At 42.7% G+C, this 20,823-nt stretch overlaps 1 protein-coding gene across 1 annotated transcript in view; it reads left to right on the forward strand.

Annotated features, from left to right (window-relative positions):
• The window catches only part of LOC108881930 (microtubule-actin cross-linking factor 1-like), a 218,660-nt gene that overhangs the window by 80,164 nt on the left and 117,673 nt on the right, over nt 1-20,823 (forward strand). Inside the window, 2 exon segments of the mRNA XM_051068556.1 lie at nt 11,698-11,759; nt 18,394-18,483. Of these exon segments, the coding sequence (XP_050924513.1) occupies nt 11,698-11,759; nt 18,394-18,483 (152 nt within the window).

Here is a 20,823-nt window from a genome sequence, read left to right on the forward strand (position 1 = left end):
GAAAATTCCCACCTTACCATGGACTTTACATTGACCAACACTGTTTTTTTGTAGGTTGATTTGGACAAAAGCATCTGCTAAATGATTCAGAGTAATTTAAATGTAATCTAAAGTCCTTCATCAGGGTCAGTAAAATTATCCCATGCATGATTTTCTGATATTCTGTACCCAGCTCTGCAGCATGTGTGAACATTGTTCCTTTGGGTGGTTTGGCTTGCAGTGGATTTCCATATGCAGATGCAGTTTATGGCTCTGACTACAGCTCATCTCCCAGAGTATGAGAAATAGAAATTTGTTTGTCGCTGTAGTGTCACGTCGCAGGCACAGAGCAGCAGTTCTGTGCATCAGAAAAGTACATTCCTGCCCTTCATCAACATATTTTTTTCCCTGCGTTCACCTCCTGCAGTCGACAGGAGGGATGTGTGTGTGTCACGGTGACCTTGCTGGCGTCCAGGCTATCTATGTAAAGGATGCTGACTGGGAGAATTGAGCTGTACTGGGGGAGGGAGAGACGAGCTGCAGCATTAAACACACACACAAGAGGAAACATGGGAGCGAATAGAAGCATCATACAGACGAGTAGAGCGAGATAAGTTTGAGTTTTTGAGGTAAAAGCACCAGATGGATTATATTATGCTAATATGGTGAAAGCAGAGACAGTAGTGAGACTGTACACATCAGTCACAAAAGGCTGTGTGTGTTTCTGTCTGTGTGTGTCTTTCTGATGCGTCAGTGAGTGTGAGATTTCTCTCTGTGATATCTGAATGAAAAGAGTCATTCACTGACCCGACACAAACAGCCAATACAACATCAAGCCTTACAATAACACTGTAGTTCCTCTCCTCCTCCCTCGATGCTTCCCACACTCTTCAATCTTTTTTTTTTCCTTCTTATCCCTCCATCTTCTCTTCCTCCTCCTGTGTTGCAGGCATTATACTCTAGCCTGACATCATCCCCAGGCTTTGTTACACCCGGGTTGCATGTGTGTGTTCGTGTGTGTGTGTGTGGCTGAAGTTTACAGACGCAGCATTTTCTGCAGAGGTGAGGGCGCATGAGATTGGACCCCTGACCTCTTGACCCTGAGCGCTAACATACATACACACTAGCAGGCTTTAATTCAGCCAGCGCACCATGTGAGAGGAGGAAATATACTGACGAACGTGTAAAAGTAAATTAGAATATATTACATTCAGAGAGACTGAGTGCAGGTTTGACTGTGATGCAGGTGTGGTAGGAGGTATGTGGAGATTTAATATGAAAGCATGAAGTCTAAGGAGGAGTTTTGTGTGTTCACTGGTGATGAAACATCTGAAAAACGCTATGAAACACACTGGAATTAAGTCATTGAAAACAAAGAAGGGTGGATGTTTGTGGCAGGTCATACAGCTACAGCTGAAACTGACAAAATAAATAAATAAAGGAGTAATATTCAGGCTGCAAGAGGCAGATTACAACAAAAAGATCACACCTGTCAGATATTGGTGCTAAATGTGACAGTCAGTGTTTGGAGTGATTCGCCTTTACGCCGAACACACACATGTTGGTCTCTTCTGCCCCACAGTGGCGGCAACAACACACTCTTTACCACAACAGACATGTGGCTGCTAAATTTCCTCTTCAGTCTCTTCACACTTTTTTTTGTTCCTTATTTTCTCTGTCTCTCAATCACTGTCTCTCGTTCTGATTTTTGATTTTTTTTCTTTTTTATTCTCTTTTTGCATGGTGTCTGACGGTCTCCTGTTATTTTTGAAATCAGTACACACTGCGCAAACAAAAATATTTTCTTTGGTTTGTTTGCTTTGGGAGTTTAAGTATTTGATTATTTAAGTATTTGACAAAAAGGACTCTGGGTAATGTAGTTCTGCTTTCTTCACATTTAGAAAAACTACAAGCCTCTTGTTTACCTAGAATGCTCATCTTAGGACAGAAAGGACTCTGGGTAATGTAGTTCTGTTGCAATGGGAAGTCACCAGCTGAGACTGGGTCAGCAGCTGGCATCAGGATCATATCTCCATTACCTCATGTTATCTGGTAAATGTGGTGATCAGGAAGTGACTAATGGGAAAGAGACTCATTACTGCCGTCTCCAAATATCCACAGGGATGGTTTGCAGTAATTTCCACATGATTGCTCTCTTATCAGACTGTTTGTCTGATGATGAACATGCATCTCCGAAATGACACAAACTCTTTTTTAAGTATATGTATTGCAGTTGAAATGCATGTGTCGCAAGAATAAAGTGAGCTGAGGTTTTTTCCCCCTGACAGAGATGAAATGTCGTCAGATTAATTGTGGTTGTGTATTGTTTTGTCCAGAGGTTGCTAGGACTGTGAAATGTCAGTGGCTTTTTTTTTCAGAGCTGAGCTGATAACTTGATCACACACACACACACACACACAGACTCAATTCTTTGCGAGGTGAGAGTAACTCTAAGACCCCCTGCCCTCCAGTCTGCAGCCTGAATCATGCTGAATCATGCCATAAGTGTCTCTAACACACACACACACACACATGCTATGATCACCTTGGTTTAATGGCCTCCTCTTGTCTGAAGCTTTTGAACACGCCGTTGCAGTCAGCAGACATCGTTCAAAGATAGCCGTGAATAAATATCACAGCCAGGATGCATTGCTCACTCATAGCAACGGAGGTAAACACACACACACTTTCCCCTAACACGCACACACACCATCCACAAACTGCAGCCAACGTGTGCACACCCACTGACAGGACATTTATATGCAAGTGCAGCTTATCTGCAACCAAAGAGTTGATGTAGCTCGCTCATGTACAAATACATAAAATGATTTACTACATTAGAAATACACACACATACAGGAAGATGAGCATGTGGGTATCTCCCATGTGGTTTCCTTCAGACAGTGTGTGGCAACTACACACACAAAACACACACACACTTATACATTTCCGTCTGTTTAGTCCTGTTTCATTTATTTACTGGTTTTCTAACGGTGTGCTGAGCAACGGCTACAGTCTGGTCGCTTGTTTCAGGGGAATGGAATTCACTGTTCGAGTGTTAGAGGGCGAGCGGGATTGAAACAGAGTTAGAGAAAGAGAGAGAGAGAGAGAGAGGTGGGGGGAGAGGGAGGGCATCTGAATGGAGAGAAGGACTCAAGTTTTTTAGCTGCAGTAGTTTTGTGTTGAAAGAGGAGAGATGCTGTAGAACAGACAGGAAGAATATTTTTGTCTGGTGTCAAAACTGAAGAAGTGAAAGGAGAAGGATCCTCATGATTCTGCTGACTGACATTTAAAAAACCTTTGCTCATTTACCTGGAAGCCTGGAGCTGGACTTTCTTGACGTTTAAACTTTATTTTACTGAGATTTTGTGGGAGTTTGGAGCAGAGAAACATTCCTGGGTGTTTGTGGCTCAGTCACTTGGATGAGATGGATTTTCTAACAGACCCCACGATTATTACGCCCATCCTGGTGGTGACTTTTCACTTCTTGACAGCAGCTGGATTTTGGTTTTACCGTCGCCGCCGCCGCCGTCGTGCACCCACTTTTGAGCAAGGTAAACCATCCTGTCCATCTGCCACTGAGAGCGAAGAATAAGCTAAACATCTTTCCTCCTCTGTTTCCTTTCTCCGTCTCTATTTCTGCTATAATTTATCTCCGATGCAGAGAAGAGGAAAGATTTGACGTTAGCTCCATGTGCTTCCTGTTTAGACTCCACCTCCTTCTGTCTCATGATTTATACAACAGATACTTGACTTCTCTGTTAGCATGTCAGCTTCTTCATTTAACCGAGTGCGTTTAGCATGTAGCTCTGCATCTGCACTGCTTCAACATGCTCGTGCAGCAGTTAGCATGATGCTGAAGCTTTCCCAGCTTGCTGCAGCAACTATTTTAGTTAAAGTGGAATGTAAAGCTGCTCGTGCTGCTGTAAAGAACATGTAGGTTTCTCCTGTTTCATCTCCTGTTACAGTGACACACTAGTTTTAATGAGTTTTCATGCTCCAGGATGTGATTGCTGTATCTCATCTGCCTCTCCTCTATGAGTCAGTGGAGCTGAATCTTCCATATTTGGCTCTTTGCAGAGAAAGAATCATGCTGTCACATCCATGTAATTCAACCTGGATGCTACAGTGTGTATGCCTATATGTGTGTGTGTGTGTGTGTGTCTTGGGCTGCTTACGTGGCTGTCCATGTCTTGTTTTTACGACTACATGCTGCACACTAAACAACGAGCTGCTGTGCTGCCAGTAAGCTGCTCAGTCCAGTCATGTGTCTAATTATTCACAGCTAATGCTAAACACTGACGTAACACCACGTTTTTGTAGAATTAAACAAAGTCCAGTTGTGTTACATATTTAGCCTTTGTGCTAATACTTAGTAAAAGCCTGGAACAAATATTCAGTGTGTAACTCTCTAAAGTGTCTGTCTATTGTATTTATTATCTAAACTATTTTGACATTATGTTTGTACTGACCTTTAAGCTTCTGCTCAGTAGCTGCTGCTAATCTACAGCGCTAGACTTAGTTCAGCTCCAGCTATCAGCAGAAAAACTGAGCAAAATTTTGGGTTTGTCATCGTAGGTGGACGAGGCATTTGTTTCAGGACACGTGTCTGATTTTATCAGATTTGGATTAATCTGGTGTGACATAACAGGGGAGATCAATGAGGTCGATCAGTGGTGTAAGGGCAGCGGATGCAGCAGTGACTGGAGTCGGGTGGTGCTAAGAGAGACAAGGGGGCACTGATGGTGCTGTGGAAAAAACCCACACACTGAAATGAGGTAAATGAGAGAAGGAAAGAAAGAGTAACAGAGAATGAGAAACACAAGCATGAGAAATAATCTACAAGTTACATTTCTGTTTTCATTTCAAGTTTAAAATGTAAACGTACTCCTGCACTCATCGATGGAGTGTGTATCTGTACTGTTTCCTCATACAAAGCCAGCAGTACTGCACATGTTGTCCACTCACATGGTCAGTTGAGGGTGCTGTGTTCATTATACTTCACCTGTGGATCAGGATGCTGGACAGTTCACCTGCCTGCTGTCCAGCTCCATGTAGCTGTGTGTATTTCCCTATATATATATATATATTACAGTAGCTCATATTTAAACTCTTTAATGTTTCCATTTAAAGCAGATTAAAATGCAGGGAGTGGATTAAAATAGCTAAAATGGGTGTGTGTCTCATTATGAGTGTTCAGTTTTAGGGATGTGTCCGTGTGACTGATTCTGAGACCAGAATTTACCCGAGCGTCAAACTCGACTTTCATGTTTACTTGCTTGTTTGATCTTGTCTCCAGGTTCTAGATGAGCAACTGATGTGACACAGCTGCAGTGTGTGTGTGTTTGTGGCCACGTTGCGTGACGTTGTGGTCCTGACCTTGTTTTTTCTCGTCACAGGAAACAGAGCCTCGGTGGTAGACCGAGCGTGGTAGGGGTGGGTGTGTAGCATTTCACGCTGTATGTACATGATGTGGTTTAAACTTACACAATATGTAAATGGTGGTTTACACTTTCTCTGAAGTTACGTAACTTTACACTTTAGCGTGCAATATTAGATAATGTCTTGTCCAGTTATACAATCTAAATAGCTGAATATTTAAAGGTTTAACAGATAATATTCTTCTAAACCAGTGGCTGTATTAATTAAACACTGTTGAATTGCTGCAACACAACAAAAACACACTCATTTAAGTGAAATGTCTCTGATTTAAAAAAAAAAAAAAAAAAAAGCAATATACTGAGGTGATGTCATGACCAGCGGACAGATAAGGTCTTTATTTAGATGAGGGTCATTGGTAAAACAACACTCACCCTGAATCACCTTTAGCATGGACTGTAAATTTGTTGCAGTTGACCTGTTTTTGTTGTTTTGTTTTGTGTGTTTTATGTAATTTCAGGGCAGTTTTACCTGAAGAAACTTTCCTAAACGTCTTGTATTATTATTGTTGTGGCTGTTTGCTCCATTTAAACCGTCAGGTGTCTCACTGTGTGCCACAGGTGGGCAGATTGAATCTGTTGACGGGGCTTGTGGCTAACTGGACAGCTGGTTAGTGTGTAAATGGGGGCATATTATCCACCAAGCAATTTGGATATTAAGATTCAGAAATTTCGGCCCCATAAAAGCTTGTCGGCTTCGGTCGGATTTGCAGATCTGGAGTGAACAAACACAAACATTTAGCATGCAGTGTTCGTAGCTGTGAGAGGAAAAAAAATGGGATAAGAAGCGGAAGGAATAGAAGAATGAAATGAAAGAAAGAGAAATGGAGGCTGGTGCCAGCCTTTGAGTGTCACCAGAGAGTGGGATAAATGAACCCTGGGAGCCTGCCTAGCTGAAAGAGAAACTGAAAACAGAAAGGGAAAGTGAAAGAGAGGGGCGAAGATGGCATGGTGGACAAGCAAAGGAAAAGGAGGACACAGGGAAACATCCCTCCCACTTTTAATTTTAATTGAATCACAAGAGGAGACAGCCAGAGCACCGGAAGACGGGGCAGAAGAGAGAGAGAGAGAGGGAGATTAGAGGTGATAACGGGGGAGAAGGAGGGATAAGCACGCTGCCTGGTATTAGAGACGTAAGCTCCGTCTGGTATTTTTAGTGTTGTTGGTCTCTTAAAGATGGAAAGAGAGGAGAGATTCATCATGGAAGCAAGGAGGAGAGGAAGAATCTGAAGACAAGAGGGAGCAGAGAAGAAGAGGAGCTAAAGGAAGGAAGGATGGAGTTGAAGGAGTGACGCTGTCTGTGGAGGGAACAGAGGAGGAGGAGCTGGGGTTACTCTGTCTGAGCTTGTTGTGGCTGTAAAAGTGTGTGAGTCAATGTCTCGCCTGGTCAGGTGTGTGTGTACCTGTACTGTAACTACACACTGTACACCTGCCGTCATATCAACCTCTGCTCTGACGAGACTCCTGCACAGGTCACATGACCTCCTCACATGACCACTGTTTGACTCAGTGGCCACAGCTGGGCTTTTAGCCGGTGTAGACTCATTGCTTCCACACCGCTGATTCTTGGCTCTATTTTTTTTTTCTTCTTTTCTTTTTTTAAATAAACTGAGAGAGCAGAAATTATTCAGATCTGCGTTGGCGTTGTCTGGGTCGGCAGAGCTATTCTGAGAGACGGTGAGGAACAAGTAAGAAGTAAAAGGCTTCATAAAAATATGATTTCAGGTTGTCATCTGTGAAACACACCAGATCCGGACAGTGGAATTTCTCCTCCATGATTGGTTGATGTTTTCATCGCCAGGCAGTGCGAGTTAAAGGCCTCTTATTCTTATTCACCGCCGTATTGTGTCGGGCCTGAAAAGCACAAGTCTGGACCCAAGCTAGAAATATCACCAAGGCTGTTTATTCATCGTCTTTGTTCTCTCCCGTCCCAGTCACACATAACAACACACACGTGCACTAATGACATGAAAGACTCTGCTCGGGTTCAGTATTAAATTAAAGTCCACCAGGCCTCTCTGGATGAAACTAACGTCAGTCTCGGTCCAAGCTACTGTTTCCCTCTGTCTTCCTCAGAAAGCTGCAGAGCTAACATCGCTAGCAGCAGAAGACACTCAAAACTGTTGACTCTGTTTGCCTCTTCAAGGAAAGGAAACGTGAGAAAAGGAGCAGGACTAAAGGCGAGGAAACAGAGCTGTCACAGAGCTGCTGCATCTGGCTCTTGTCAGCTTGAACACGACGTGTGTGTGTGTGTGTGTGTTTTCACAGTGTTGCTCAACAAGCTTCACTTTAATTCTTGTGTTCTTTTGTGGCTGCTCAAGAAGACTCGTGGATTACATCATCATAAATGGACATGGGTGGGACCTGAAAAACAATTTATTTTTAACAATCTCAGTCCCCTCTCAGCAGAACTTCTTCCTGCTCTTCTTTGAAAATGTGGATGGGCTCTACATCATCTGTCCTTCCAGGCAGTGAACTAAAATAGAGAAAATTGTCCCTCTGGATCCGTCGTGTCAGCAAGGAGGGTTACTTACCTACGCACAGAAAGAGAGGAGGAGGCATTGTGGAAAGAAAGCATGAGAAAAGATAAACAGAGCAGGCTCCCCTGCAGCTCTGCAGAGCCACCCTCTGCTGCTGCTGTCTGAGCACAGACCGTCTGTTGTGGCCTGGAAACAGGGAGCGAGCGAGCAAGAGAACAACTGACAGCGAGAGAGAGAGAGAGGGAGGGAGGGAGCGTGCCAGTGACTGGCGAGGAAGTAGAAGTGAGGTGAGGGAGTAAACAGAGAGGGAGGGAGAGAAGGAGGGAGGGAGGCCGTCCCTTTTAGGCTGAAGGGGGAGGAGCTGCCGCTGACTTTGACACACACGTGGGAGAGCAACTGCTACTGGGAAAGAGTGCGAGGGACAGAGGGAGAAGGCCGGCGGACGGAGGCTTGACATGGCAGCGACCATGGAGCGAGGGAACGGGTGAACCACACAGAGAGAGATTAAACCAAGAGAAAGAGAAAGAGACTCCTCAGACCGGTGACACCTGCCGGCTCAAACTCACCCTGCAGCTTTCACTTCTGGATACGTGGAGGCAGCTTGTTGCCGCAGACGTCTTACCACTATAATTATCTGACTTGTGTCTTGGATTATGCACCGTTAGCATGAAGTGAAGGTCTGATTACAGCAGGAGGACAGCAGACGTTAGAGAGGTGGACCATGTGGCCTGACTACAGGAATGAGTGTCATCTCAACGCTCACCTGTACTCGCTCATGTGCTGTGCAGGTCAGTGTGTGTGCTCGTGGAGTAGCTCTACAGTGTTTGCAGTTTTTGTTTACATGCTGCCGGTGTGGTCCTGTCAGCACGTGGTTCACTCTGTGTTTGATCAGTTCCTATTTGTGCACACAGAGACAACAAAAGTTGTGGTCTCTATTAATCATTATCGGTGTCAGGGTGAAGAACGAGACCTCACTATATGTATGTGTGTGTGCTGTGTGGTGTGTTGTGTTGACAGAATGGAGAGGGGTGTGTACATCTTAACAATGCCCCCCCTCTGTAAACGAATGAGCGCCTTTCTGTGGCTGTCACTCGCACGTCTTGTCTCTTGTCATGGCTCCAGTTTTGGTTGTGTAATGTAGTAGCACATGATAGATTTATAACCCTCATTACCACACCTACATGGACCTGATGAGTCTTCGCAGGTACAGTTATAAATCTGTAGCGCAGCATGGTGTAGTTGACCGATATACAGTGTGTGTGTGTGAGTGAGTGACCTAATAACATGTAAAAGCCTAAGTGTTTCCTCTGGGTGAACTAGCTCAGCTACTCAGGCAGGTTTGGGAAGCAAGGCGTGTTGGTGAAACTATTTTGCAAGAGCATGTTGAAATACGTGTTCTTTGCCTGGGGATTTACCCTCTATGTAAACTCCTCAGTGTGTGTACATTTGTGTGTGTGTGTGTGTGTGTTGTGCAGTGTTGAGATTGACCTTGACTTCTATCCAGTTGAGATATTTGACCCACTAAACTCTAAATCGAATCTCCTCTTTGGAAATCCTTTCTACTTTTGGAGCTCGACAGTTGAAGGTGTCGCAGCCGTTTAGAGTCTCAGTGGAAATCTGTGTGTTTGTATAGGTGTGGGTGTGAGAGAGAGAGAGAGAGATAACAAAATCTTAAAAGGAGGAAGTGATACTGTCTATCTCTCCCTCATGGCTTCACCATAGCAGCTGGTAAACAACAGGCAGGAAAGGACGTACCTGCTGCAGGCTGGTTTCTGATTGGCTGGACCTGAATCTGTTCGACAGATTGGAGGGAAAATCCTTTTCTGTCCATGTGCTGGACTTGATATGAGAAACAAAACTATCTTATCTTTGTTTTGTTTTGCACGCTCCTTCATATGTCAACGTGTGTCAACAACTGGAGTGAACATTCACAGATAAGGAATAGATTAATAATGATAAGATTTAGTGTTTTACAGTTTGAAACAGCTAAAGATAAAGATATGATAGTTAAAACATTATGAAAGGCTGAATAACAATGCAAGTTTTACACGTGTATTTGATTTTTTTATGTAGTTTTATCCCTAAAGCAAAATCAGATCAGAATCATGATGAATTTTGGCCAATTCAATATTTTTTTTTCCTGAAAAAACTCTCTTTATATTTCTGAAAACAGGAGCTGAAAATGTTTTTAAATTTCATGAAGCTTGTTTGCTTAACGCTCCTGTTGCCCTTCGTATTCTGTATACTTTTTTCTTCTTACTATTATTCAGAAACAAAAGATAACTGCTTCAGAATCACAAATGTCATGCACAACAACAAATCCTACTACACACACACACACACACACACACACACACAAAGGCACACTGTCGGCCACCGGGTCACTTTGACCCAGAGGACAACACGAGGGTTCATGGAGCTGAAATGATTAGTTGATTAATTAATGGTCAGAAGATCAATCAACACCTTGATCATTAATTAATCATTTAAGTAACTTTTCAAGCTTCTACAAACTGAAGATTTTCATGAATTTCTCTGAGAGAATAAGCAGTTTGAGGGTTATTTTATTAGGAGATTAATTTTAAAAAGTTATTAGTAGATTAAGCTATAAAGGAAATGATTGTTAGATGCGGCCTTATTGCTTTTAAATCCATTATAGTGAAGAAATGAATTAGAGTAAGATACAGTATGGCATCACCTCAGAGAGGATGGAGGGAGGAGGAGGATGTTTGACTATCCGTCCAGCAGGAAGTCAGATATTTAACAGAATGGCGGGAAAGGAAAAAGAGGAGCGGGTCTGTTTCTCCCAGACAAACTGATATGAGCAGAGAGAAGCTGGAGAGGAAGAGGAGGAGGAGGAGGAGGTGGTGGTGGTGGTGGTGGTGGTGAGGTGAGGAGGGGGGAAGATAACACAGTTGTGGCTCAGCATCAGGCTCTATTCCTGGCCGGGCTGCCTCACTCCTCTGGCCTGTGGAGGATGCAGGCTGGAGCCGCCCGGCTGCAGATCGCGCTTCAGTTACAGACTCTGTAGAAACACAAAGACAGTGGTGGAAAGGTCAGACACTCACACAGACAGACACACAGAATGAACCAAAGAAAGGACGCACCTCTCGGAGTAGAAACAAAACATTTTTCAGTCAAGCTAACAAGTGATTTTTTAGCTTTGTTGACACAACCTCAGTGTACTCAGGATGATGCCATCCAAGTAAACATGTCGAGATACTGTAACTGGCCCAGATTTAACAAGAGGTCACGTTTGTAGATATAGAGGATCTTATCAACAGGAGTCGTTCAGCTCAACCTGTGAGCTCAAAGAACTTCCTCAGTGTTTGTCGTGACCGCTTTACCACTGCTGAATGATATAAGAAACATGCAGAGGAGAGGAGGTGTGTGCAAGTGTGGTATCAGCTACACCTGTGTGTGTGTGTTGATGTCTTTTATTGAGTTTATGAAATGAAAGTGTGTGTGTTAACAATAAGGGTTAGAGGGTGTAATCCAATACAAGCTGCTGCTAAGCTAAGTGGGTGTGTGTGAGATGGAAGAACAGCAACTTTCCTGTAGAAACCTGCCCTAATTATCATTAAAAAACCAATACAAGTGTATTAATCAACGCCTGTTAGTTGTCTGAATACAGCATCATTGGTTATTCTCTCCCTTGAGGCTGTTTAGCCCAGTTTTGCTCCCTCTCTGAACTGAGCTGGATTTGTAAATGTGCGTGACATAATTCAGTGGAATAATACTGGATTTGGATTATGTAATTAAACCTCCTTGTTTTTCTCTCTTTGTTTCTTTTTCTTCAGATGAGCGGGACAGGGTGCAGAAGAAAACCTTTACAAAATGGGTCAACAAGCATCTCATCAAGGTATGTGTTCGACCAGTCTGCAATGGGCTCATTTTATTTTAAAGGATAACTCAGATTGTTATTATAGATGTCTGATAACATTATGGATATAATTTCTACAGAGATAGACCTTTTATTTAAGAGTAAGATCCTTTTTATTTACCCAGAAACATCACCATATATCAATACCAGACTCCATTGAGAAAAGCTGTAATTTTACCTCACAGGAGCTGCTGGAATACCACTGCCTCTATGTGTTATTGTGTGGTACTTTTACTTATGTTAAGAATCTGAATGCTTCTTCCACCACAGAAAGTCACACAATAACACAAACTAACTAACCAACGGAGGCAGCAGTGTGCCAGAAACGTCTGTGTTCTGCTCATTAAAATCACTGTTTTTGTCAGTGGAGTCTGGTAGAGGTAAATGGCAATATTCTTGGTCTTTTACAGAGGAGGTCTGTTCCTGTAGGAGTCCTATCCACAGTCTTCTATTACATGAAGGTCCCAAAGGGCTTGATATGCTGTGTTATGTCATATGCCATACAAAACTCGGTCCCCTTATACCTTATCAGACAAGACATTTATCTGAAAGTCAGTGACCTGAAAGGCCTCAGCTCATAAAGCAGCTGGACTGTTTGTCTTAAATCTAGTGGGAGCAGAGTAATAGTTTGAGAAAAAGCACTTGTAAGTGTCCTGGTAACCTGAATGGGATTCATTTTATTGGTCCTACTGCTGCAATAAAATAAGAAAACCAAGTGAGCAAAACAAGAGACATCCATCTTAGAGGATATCCTTTATTTTCTACTCATCTCAATCTTCATCTTTGTGATCCAGAGCCCCCTCTCTATCTCCTGTCTCCTGGTATAAAACTGTCTGTATTTATTTATAATAATGCTTCCTGCTGCTCTGTCTCTTCACCTCTGAGCTGAGACAGCACGGCCTCATCAGACCTGTGTGTTCAGTGTTAATGTGGCTCTGTCTGCATCGATAGAGGAGCATCTGTCTGGATCGTTCTGCCCGTTTGCTTTATCACTGTTAGTAATGGCTCTAAAGTTACGACATGTTAAATCTCTCCTCTCTGTCCGGCTGTGCTCACACCTCCATCATGTTTAGCAGCAGAAAGCAAAGCGGTGGATAAACTGAATGTAAGTCTTGAATGAATATTTTATAGCGGCTGTGAATTTAGAAATGTTTACTGGAATGCAGATATTAAATAATAGATTGACAGACTGTCTTTGTCGAGGAGCTGGGATCTCAAACGTAATTAAACCATCAATAAAGAAACATCTGAATAAATTAAATCTGAATGAGCAGCTGCTTAAAGCCCTGAATAGCTGGCTGTTTACATCCAGTCAAAGGATAACTCTGGGTCTTATTTCCACTACCAGACTCCATTAACAAAAACACGAATTTTACCTTGCAGAAAGTAGGTGCTGCTGGAATACTAATGCCTCAGTCTGTTATTTTGTTTGTGTAATTGTGTGGTTTGTTTGCTTATTTAAAAGATCTGAGTACTTCTTTCACCACTGAAAGTCACACAATAACACAAACAAACGAACCCATCAAGCAGCGTTATTTCAACAGCTCCCGTTTTCTGCTTGGTAAAATCACAGTTTTTGTCAATGGAGTCTGGTAGCAATATATAGTGATGTTTCTGGTTAAACAAAAAAGATCTTACTCTTGAATAAAAAGGTCTGAAGACAGTGAAACTAGTCTCCTTTGTAGGTCACAGACAGCTGACCATTGCTGCCTACGTGTGTTTAACTGTCACATCTGCACACGTATACACACATACCAGTACAGTACAGTATGTATACCATGTGTCACACACACTCAGGCCGTGTGGACACCAAGGAGAGGAGAATGCTGGGTATTTCTGTCACGTGACCCGGGAATGAAACGTCTGTCTGACCCCATAACTCTGGAGCGACTGTCGTCACAGTGCCCAGCCTGTGGATGTAACTCTATATCAGAGGACACTGCCAGACCAGCCGCTGACTGTAAATGTAGGTCAGAGATGAAGAGGATATTTCAGTGCAGCGTCCATTCATTTCTAATGAGAAGTCTGTGTTTCATTCTTTGTGTTAACATGAGAGCAGAGCTGGAATGAATAGTTGATTAGTCAGTTGACAGAAAATTAATTGGCAGTAATTGTCATAGTTTGATAAATGGTTCAAGTCCTTTCTTATGCAGAAATGCCAAAAAATGTCCTTGTCCAGCCTTTTAAATGTGACTATTTGCTTTGTTTTCTTTGATTTCCCGATGATAGTTAAATTTATAATTCAAGCTTTTGGTCTGTTTGTTGGACCAAACTAACACTTTGGATGTGTTAGATTGGACTTAGAGAAATACTGAGGGGCATTTTTCATTACAGTCTCACATTTTAAAGGCCAAACAGTTAATTAATTTCAAAAATAAGCAGCAGATTGATTGATCATCATTATCAGTGGGAAAGAAATAATTTTTCAGTTATTTCTTAAGGAAAAATGCTCAAAATTTGTCTGTTCCAGCTTCTCAAATGTTTGCAATTTGCTGCTTTTTAAAGATTCATTTATTTGTAAATTGAATATCTTTGGGAAAAACAAGGAATTTGGAGACATAAAATTGAGTTCTGGGAACTCGTGACGGGCATTTTTGAGTGTTTTCTGTCATTCTGTCGACTAAAATAAAACCAACAGCAGCTAATTTAAAATGTTTCAGAATGTAAAATACAGGACAAGATGGAGGACCTATAGACAGAGGCTCCAGGTGGCGTCATGTGACTCTCCATCTTCTTTTTATTCAACTACACATTAACTCATGCTGACTGTCGGTGGATACATCAGCAGAGAGGTCATCTGAGTTGTATTTATTAAAGAGAGCGCTGACCTTTACGGTTGTAGGAAAACAGGCGGATAAGAGGAGGGAGGGAGAAACCATGAACAGCATGTTAAAAAGGGTCTGTTGAAGTATGAGCTGCTGAAGATGGTATATTTAAAAAAAACAAAAACAGAATAACATGTCCCAACACTAAGTGCTTCAGTAGAAAGTAGGGTGAAATAGCAGCATGTGCTACATCATCTGTTGACTCTTTGCCAGGACTGTTGATTCTATTAACCTCCGCCCTGTGAGCTGGGATTTAGAGGCAAACACTGACAATAAAAAGCAGAGCTGAGGCTAAGAGGGAGAAACAGAAGAAGAAAGAAAGATGGAGTAGAAAATAAGCTCACAGGACAAAGACACAGGAAAGACAAAGGTAGACAGGTGCTCGCTGCCCACAGCTTCCTACCTGGTGACATCATTGCTCCTCGCTTCCTGTTCGCTCGCTGTGTCATGTCTGGTATGATTCAGGCTGCTCAGGTGTGCATGGTGTTAACAGGTGTGTGTGTGTGTGCAGTGCAAACATGGGGCCCAATATAAACATGGCCTCTGAGCTACCTGCTGGCATGCAGTGACACACTTTGACCCAGCAGTTTGTTGACACAGTGAGAACAAATCCTGTAGCTGTGGATTAAGACTTGAGGAGGAGGCAGGAGCTTGTTTTTTCACAGAGATGAAGAACTGTTAGCCACACTGCAGCTCGCTCGGCTAACATCATGTTTCACCACATCCAGTCTGTCTGCATTTCTGTTTGTGTCTGTGATGTGCCAGACAAACTCAAATGAGCCACAGCTGCAAAAAGTTACACAGAAACAGAGACAACAAACACATCAGCAAATGTTTCTGTCGGCGCTGACTCTCATAAATAAACATGCCTTAGGCTTAATAGATTCTCAAGCACTGTGCGATGAGAACAGTTCCACCTCATAATCATTAACCGCTGGTTTAAAACTATCACATCTGTCATAAAACATTCACCCTGTGTTTAAATATAGGGCTGCAGCCAAATAAAGCTCCAAACGAGAAGCTAGAACTAAAGAGTGAACATCATCAAAATTATTGCTGATTTATTTTCTTATCGACAAACAGTTTCAGCTCTGATTAAATGTGAGAAAACTGAATAAATTAAGGACAGAAAATGCAAGATATTTAGCAGAAATGAGATGTACATGGTGTTGACGTTAATGCACAAAAAAGACGACCTTGCTGTTAGAAATAGATGAAATGTTACATATGATTCATTGCATTTATTAACCTGTGGAGCAGAGACCAGATAGAGTTTATGGAGTCACCACATCACAGTGAGCATCACATCATTCGCTTTATTGGCATTCAAACACTTGCCATCATTCATTATAAGTTGTCAAATCATATGTGACAACAGATATTTGAAGCCGTTTTAGCCAAAAAAAGGTGTTAAAATTTATTTCCAGATTCAGTCTGACCCAGATCTGTGCTCAGAGCAGTTACACCCAGGTGCTGTCAGTGCACCTGTGGTCCTTAACATTAGCTCCATATAACAGTCTGCTTTAGAGCTGAAGGCTTCTGACAGCTGCCGTCAGTACTCATCAGACACAGCTGGCATCCCATAAGACACACACACACACACACAACCAAAGACAAACATCCTGTTCATTAAAAAACATCAGGGCAATGATCTACAGATTCAGATGTAGAGTTAAGGAGTAAAGTTAAATTCTGTGATGCGTTCAAAGACTGAACTTTGTCGAACTTTTCACACATTAGACTTGATGTGTTGTGTAATGCAGTGGGTCTGCTGATGAGGCGTGTTTTGAAACCCACAGGAACATTAACAGAAATAAGTTTCCTTTGACAGATGTTTATCTGACACTGTGGTTTGTGAAGTAACCAAGCAACTTAAAACAAAGTCAAATATGTCATGCTAAAGATAGTAGAGAACATCAACATTTCTTTGCAAAAGTATAATATAAATTGCAACTGACAAGTTATTACAGGAAATGCAGTGGTGTTTTCTCACAAACAGCTGCTGTGTCTAGATGAAATATTGTAATTGGCTGAAAATCAGTAGAACAGGATATTTTGGGGTTGATTTCACTCCAGTTCACAGAGCAGCCCTCCAGTGAGCTGATAATAAACATTAAGTCACACACACACACACACACACACACACACACACACACAGCAGACAAAAGTGGTGCCTCATTTCCAGTCAGTGTTGGATTCACCGTCATTTCTTCCTGTCATCTAATTAACACTTGTTCCATCAGCTCCCGTCTAAAACAGCTGATGTCAGAGAGATGGAGGCAGTAACAGAAGGATGAGAGTGTGACAGAGATGAGTGAGGGAGAAGAGAATAGACAGTGAACGTAAGAAAAGAGGTTACTGAGGACAAGTGGAGGGATGTTGTTAGTTTTTTAGCTGCAGCTTGAAGCTAAAGATGGATTGTAGCTCTTAAGAGAAACCTCCTGCTCCACCTTAAACAGCGGTAAAGGAGCATGTTTTTATAAACAAATATAATAGTTTCATTTAAATTAATATTTGTTTTCATTCATGGCTTAGTTGGAAGGTAAAGACCTCTTCAGTTTGCTCTTTCATCCTCTACTCTTGTGCCTGTCTTGCCCTCTTCTGGTGAAATGTGGAAGTGCAGTTTCTTGTCCTGAGGCCAGGACTGCAGCAAAACTTTTGTCACTGTGGATGCAGCGAGAAGCAGGAGAATCGCTTTAATGCAGGTGGACATGTGTCCTTGGTTTGCCTCGGTGGCTCTGCATTATTGAAGCAACAATTTTGAGGCACTCTGGGTAGGAAATGTTTGACCTTTTGTCGCATGCCAGCCTCCCTCTCTTTCCATCGTCTGGGGAAAAATACAAATTAAAAGCTTTTCTGTTGCTTCTGCCTGATGTTTATGTGCTTTTCTGCAGCTGTTTTGTGGTGCATGACGTACTTCTGTCACAAACTGGAGAACTGGAAAGTAGAGTAGATAGAAGAAGTCTCTTTAGTCTTATTCAGTTGTTCTTAATGCATGTGCTTGCAGTTCATAAACCTCATCACCTTTTATTCTTTCACCCCACTATCATGTTAACCTCGTCCACTGTAAGTGTACATTTCATAAATAGTAGTGTTTTCTTTTCTAACTTTATGATACTGTTTCTTTTCCACAACATACCAAGGTGAGGGGTAAAGTTTCAGGTTCAGGTCTCAAACGCAAAATTACCAGTACAATCTAAAGTCCTCGGGTCCAAAAACAGATGGAGAAAGCATCCTGTGATGTTGTCAAAATAAAATGGTTTTTCAGTAGTGCAAAGTAAACGAGTCAAAATAATAAAATAATGGGACAGACTGTGGACAGATTTAGTATTTGTGTCTTCATTTCCTGTCTCAGTTCAGTTCTCGTAACACTTTACTCACTCGTCACAGCTCGGCGGATCCATTATTCCCTCTCTCTGTTCAGGCTGAATCAGTCTCTGTCCGTCCCCCCAGTCCGTCTCACTGACTGTGTCCCAGTTTCAAAACAAAACAAGCACTGATGCCGATCACACGGCTCCGCCAGGCTGCTGAGTCACTGTGTCGGCAGCAGTCGCCACCAGTAAGAAACCCATCCCCAGCCCTGCTCGTCTGAGGCAATGTCATGGCAACAGAGACGAAGAGGCCACAGCTGGCACTTCGTCTCTGTCGGCCCGGCAACCGCTGTCACCAGCCCCGTCAGCTGCGGGGCAATTGGCCTGGCACATGTCAACAACAATGAGTCAACAGAGGGTTGATTGGAGAGTGAAATTAACTTTCTGTCTCTCTTCCTTCCTGTTCTCCTCTCTCAGGTGAGGAAGCACATCTCAGACTTGTACGAGGACCTGAGGGATGGACACAACCTGATTTCCCTGCTGGAGGTCCTCTCTGGAGTCACCCTGGTATGGATTTGACCTCTCTTACACACACACCTCTGCACAGACATGATTATTTTCTCAGTTATTGTAATGTTTTTCCATCACATACTCCTCCTCTGCTCCATCACACACCCTCTCATCCCCACCTCCGTGCATCCTACGTCACATAAACTTTAAAATACACCTGGACTTTGAGAGAAAGACTGAACTTTTCCAGCTTGAGGGTTTTAGACATTCAGTTGACTTTCTGTTTAATGCCAACAATTGTAAGTCACCAATAGTGATGCAGGACTCTGAGCCCTGGTGGTCTGACTTTGCTCAGCATGGTGATGTTAAGAGTCTTAGTCCTAATGCTGAACAGACAGACCGGCCACGACGTGACGCAGGCTGGTTTAGCTGCAGACAGGTAAACTAACACAAACAGACTGCTGACTGTGATTTGCTGAGGTGCACACACACAGAGCTACTGTGTATTAAGGACAATGTTACCTGACAGTGTCACCTTCATGAACACTCAGTGGAGTGCGTACCTCAGCCAAGGCCACACAATCCTACACACATCTGTCTCACAGAGAAGAAGAAGTCTGATAATATAAACTATTTATTTGTCATTTGGTCATGATGGTACAGTTCTGTGTGTAATTCAGCATTTTCTTCCAGACAGTCAGATTATCATTGTCTGGATCTTGAACCAAAACTTTGAGTCAAGTCAGTTTTGTTTATATTGCACTGAATCACGCTTATCTCAGTTAAATTGTCATATAGAGCAGGTCTAGACCATATTTTTTCAATTCCCAGCATGAGCAGGCACTAAGCAACAGTGGAGGGAAAAAAAACTTTTTTTTAAGAGGCAGAACCAGACTCAGGATGGGCGGCCATCTTCCCTGGTCCTGTCCCTCCACCAGGTTTGGGGCAAATCGGTTCAGCACTTTTTCTAACAAACAGACAGACAGATAGACACAGGTGGAAACATAACGTCTTTGGTTCGAGTGATAAGTTTGTCTCACTGAAAGGTTCTTTTAGTAGCTGTTCTGGAGCTTTTGATCGTTCACACAGCTTTGCCCATTTGTTATGGAATGGTAGATTTAAGGACTTTAAGTCGTTCTTAAACAATCTGACCACTCTCGTACTATTGTCCCTTTTTTCAGTTGTTCCTGCCTTCGTCAGTCTGTTTTTCTTTACCCACCAGTTCTCACTCTACATCTCCTCTTCCTCTCTTTTCTGTCTCCCACTTTCCTCCTTTCTGTTACCATAGCAACAGAAAAGCGGCCCCCCATTGAAAAGGGCATACGCCTCGCGGGCCCCCCCTCTCATCTTGCTCAGAGGGGAGGATGAGGAGGAGGAAGGAGCTCAGGGAGTATGTTCAAATCACCCCCCCCCTTTCCCCTTCCCTTCCACTGCTCACTCTTGTCACCTCTGACCTCTGACCCCCTCAGCTTTTTACCCTCGGCCCCACAGGTGGAGCTGTGAGGCTGCATGAGAGTGCTGTGCCACTGACCTCTGACCCAAAACAAAAACCAGGCTGCACATGACACCATACGAAGCTGTGTTACTGTATGACGTTACAACACGTCGGCCATCATTTCTGTTGGGTGACAGCATCGTAACTCCTTCATTTTAATCATTACTTTCCCATAAATACAGAATTGGGCAAAAAAAAGTTCACATTTCAAAGATATGTTTTCACTCAACAGTGCTCTACTGCTACTTTGCATGTGATGCGCACAATAAAAATAAAATATAGCTTATATTTGAGCTGGATTTGTTATTAGTGAGATTATATTTTTTATAGTATTACTGTCAAATGTAAAATGCTCTTTATTGAGGGTATGTAACAGTTGAGGGCTGTGAAAGTGTTTCCTGATTGGACGTTTTAACACAATGATGTTTCTCTTAGTTAATTATGTTATTATCTGCCCAAAACAACAGTAGCATGATGATACAGAGTCAGACTGATGACGGAACAAAACAGCATGTGTTGTGTTTGTCTGTTCTCTAAAAATAAACATGTAGTGCAGTTGATTCAAGTCAGTTTATTTATCAAGCAAATTTAAAAACAACAGATGTTGCTTTACAGAGACGAGAATTACAATCAGATAAAAGCACAGGTATGATTATGAGGAAATATAGACAACACACTCTCCTCTCCTCCTCTTTCCTCTCCTCTCCTTTCCTCCTCTTTTCTCTCCCCTATTCCTTTCTCCTCTCCTCTCCCTCTCCTCTCCTCTCCTCTCCCTCCTCTCCCCCCTCCTCTCCTCTCCTCTCCTCCTCTCCTCTCCTCTCCAGTATTTGCTGATGTGATTAATCCTGAGTGAACCTTCTCTTTACCAGCACAGTGTGAATCCACATCTGCATCCTGCACTT

The sequence above is a fragment of the Lates calcarifer genome, linkage group LG3 (genome assembly GCF_001640805.2).
Source record: "Lates calcarifer isolate ASB-BC8 linkage group LG3, TLL_Latcal_v3, whole genome shotgun sequence".
NCBI classification, from domain to species: Eukaryota; Metazoa; Chordata; class Actinopteri; family Centropomidae; genus Lates; species Lates calcarifer.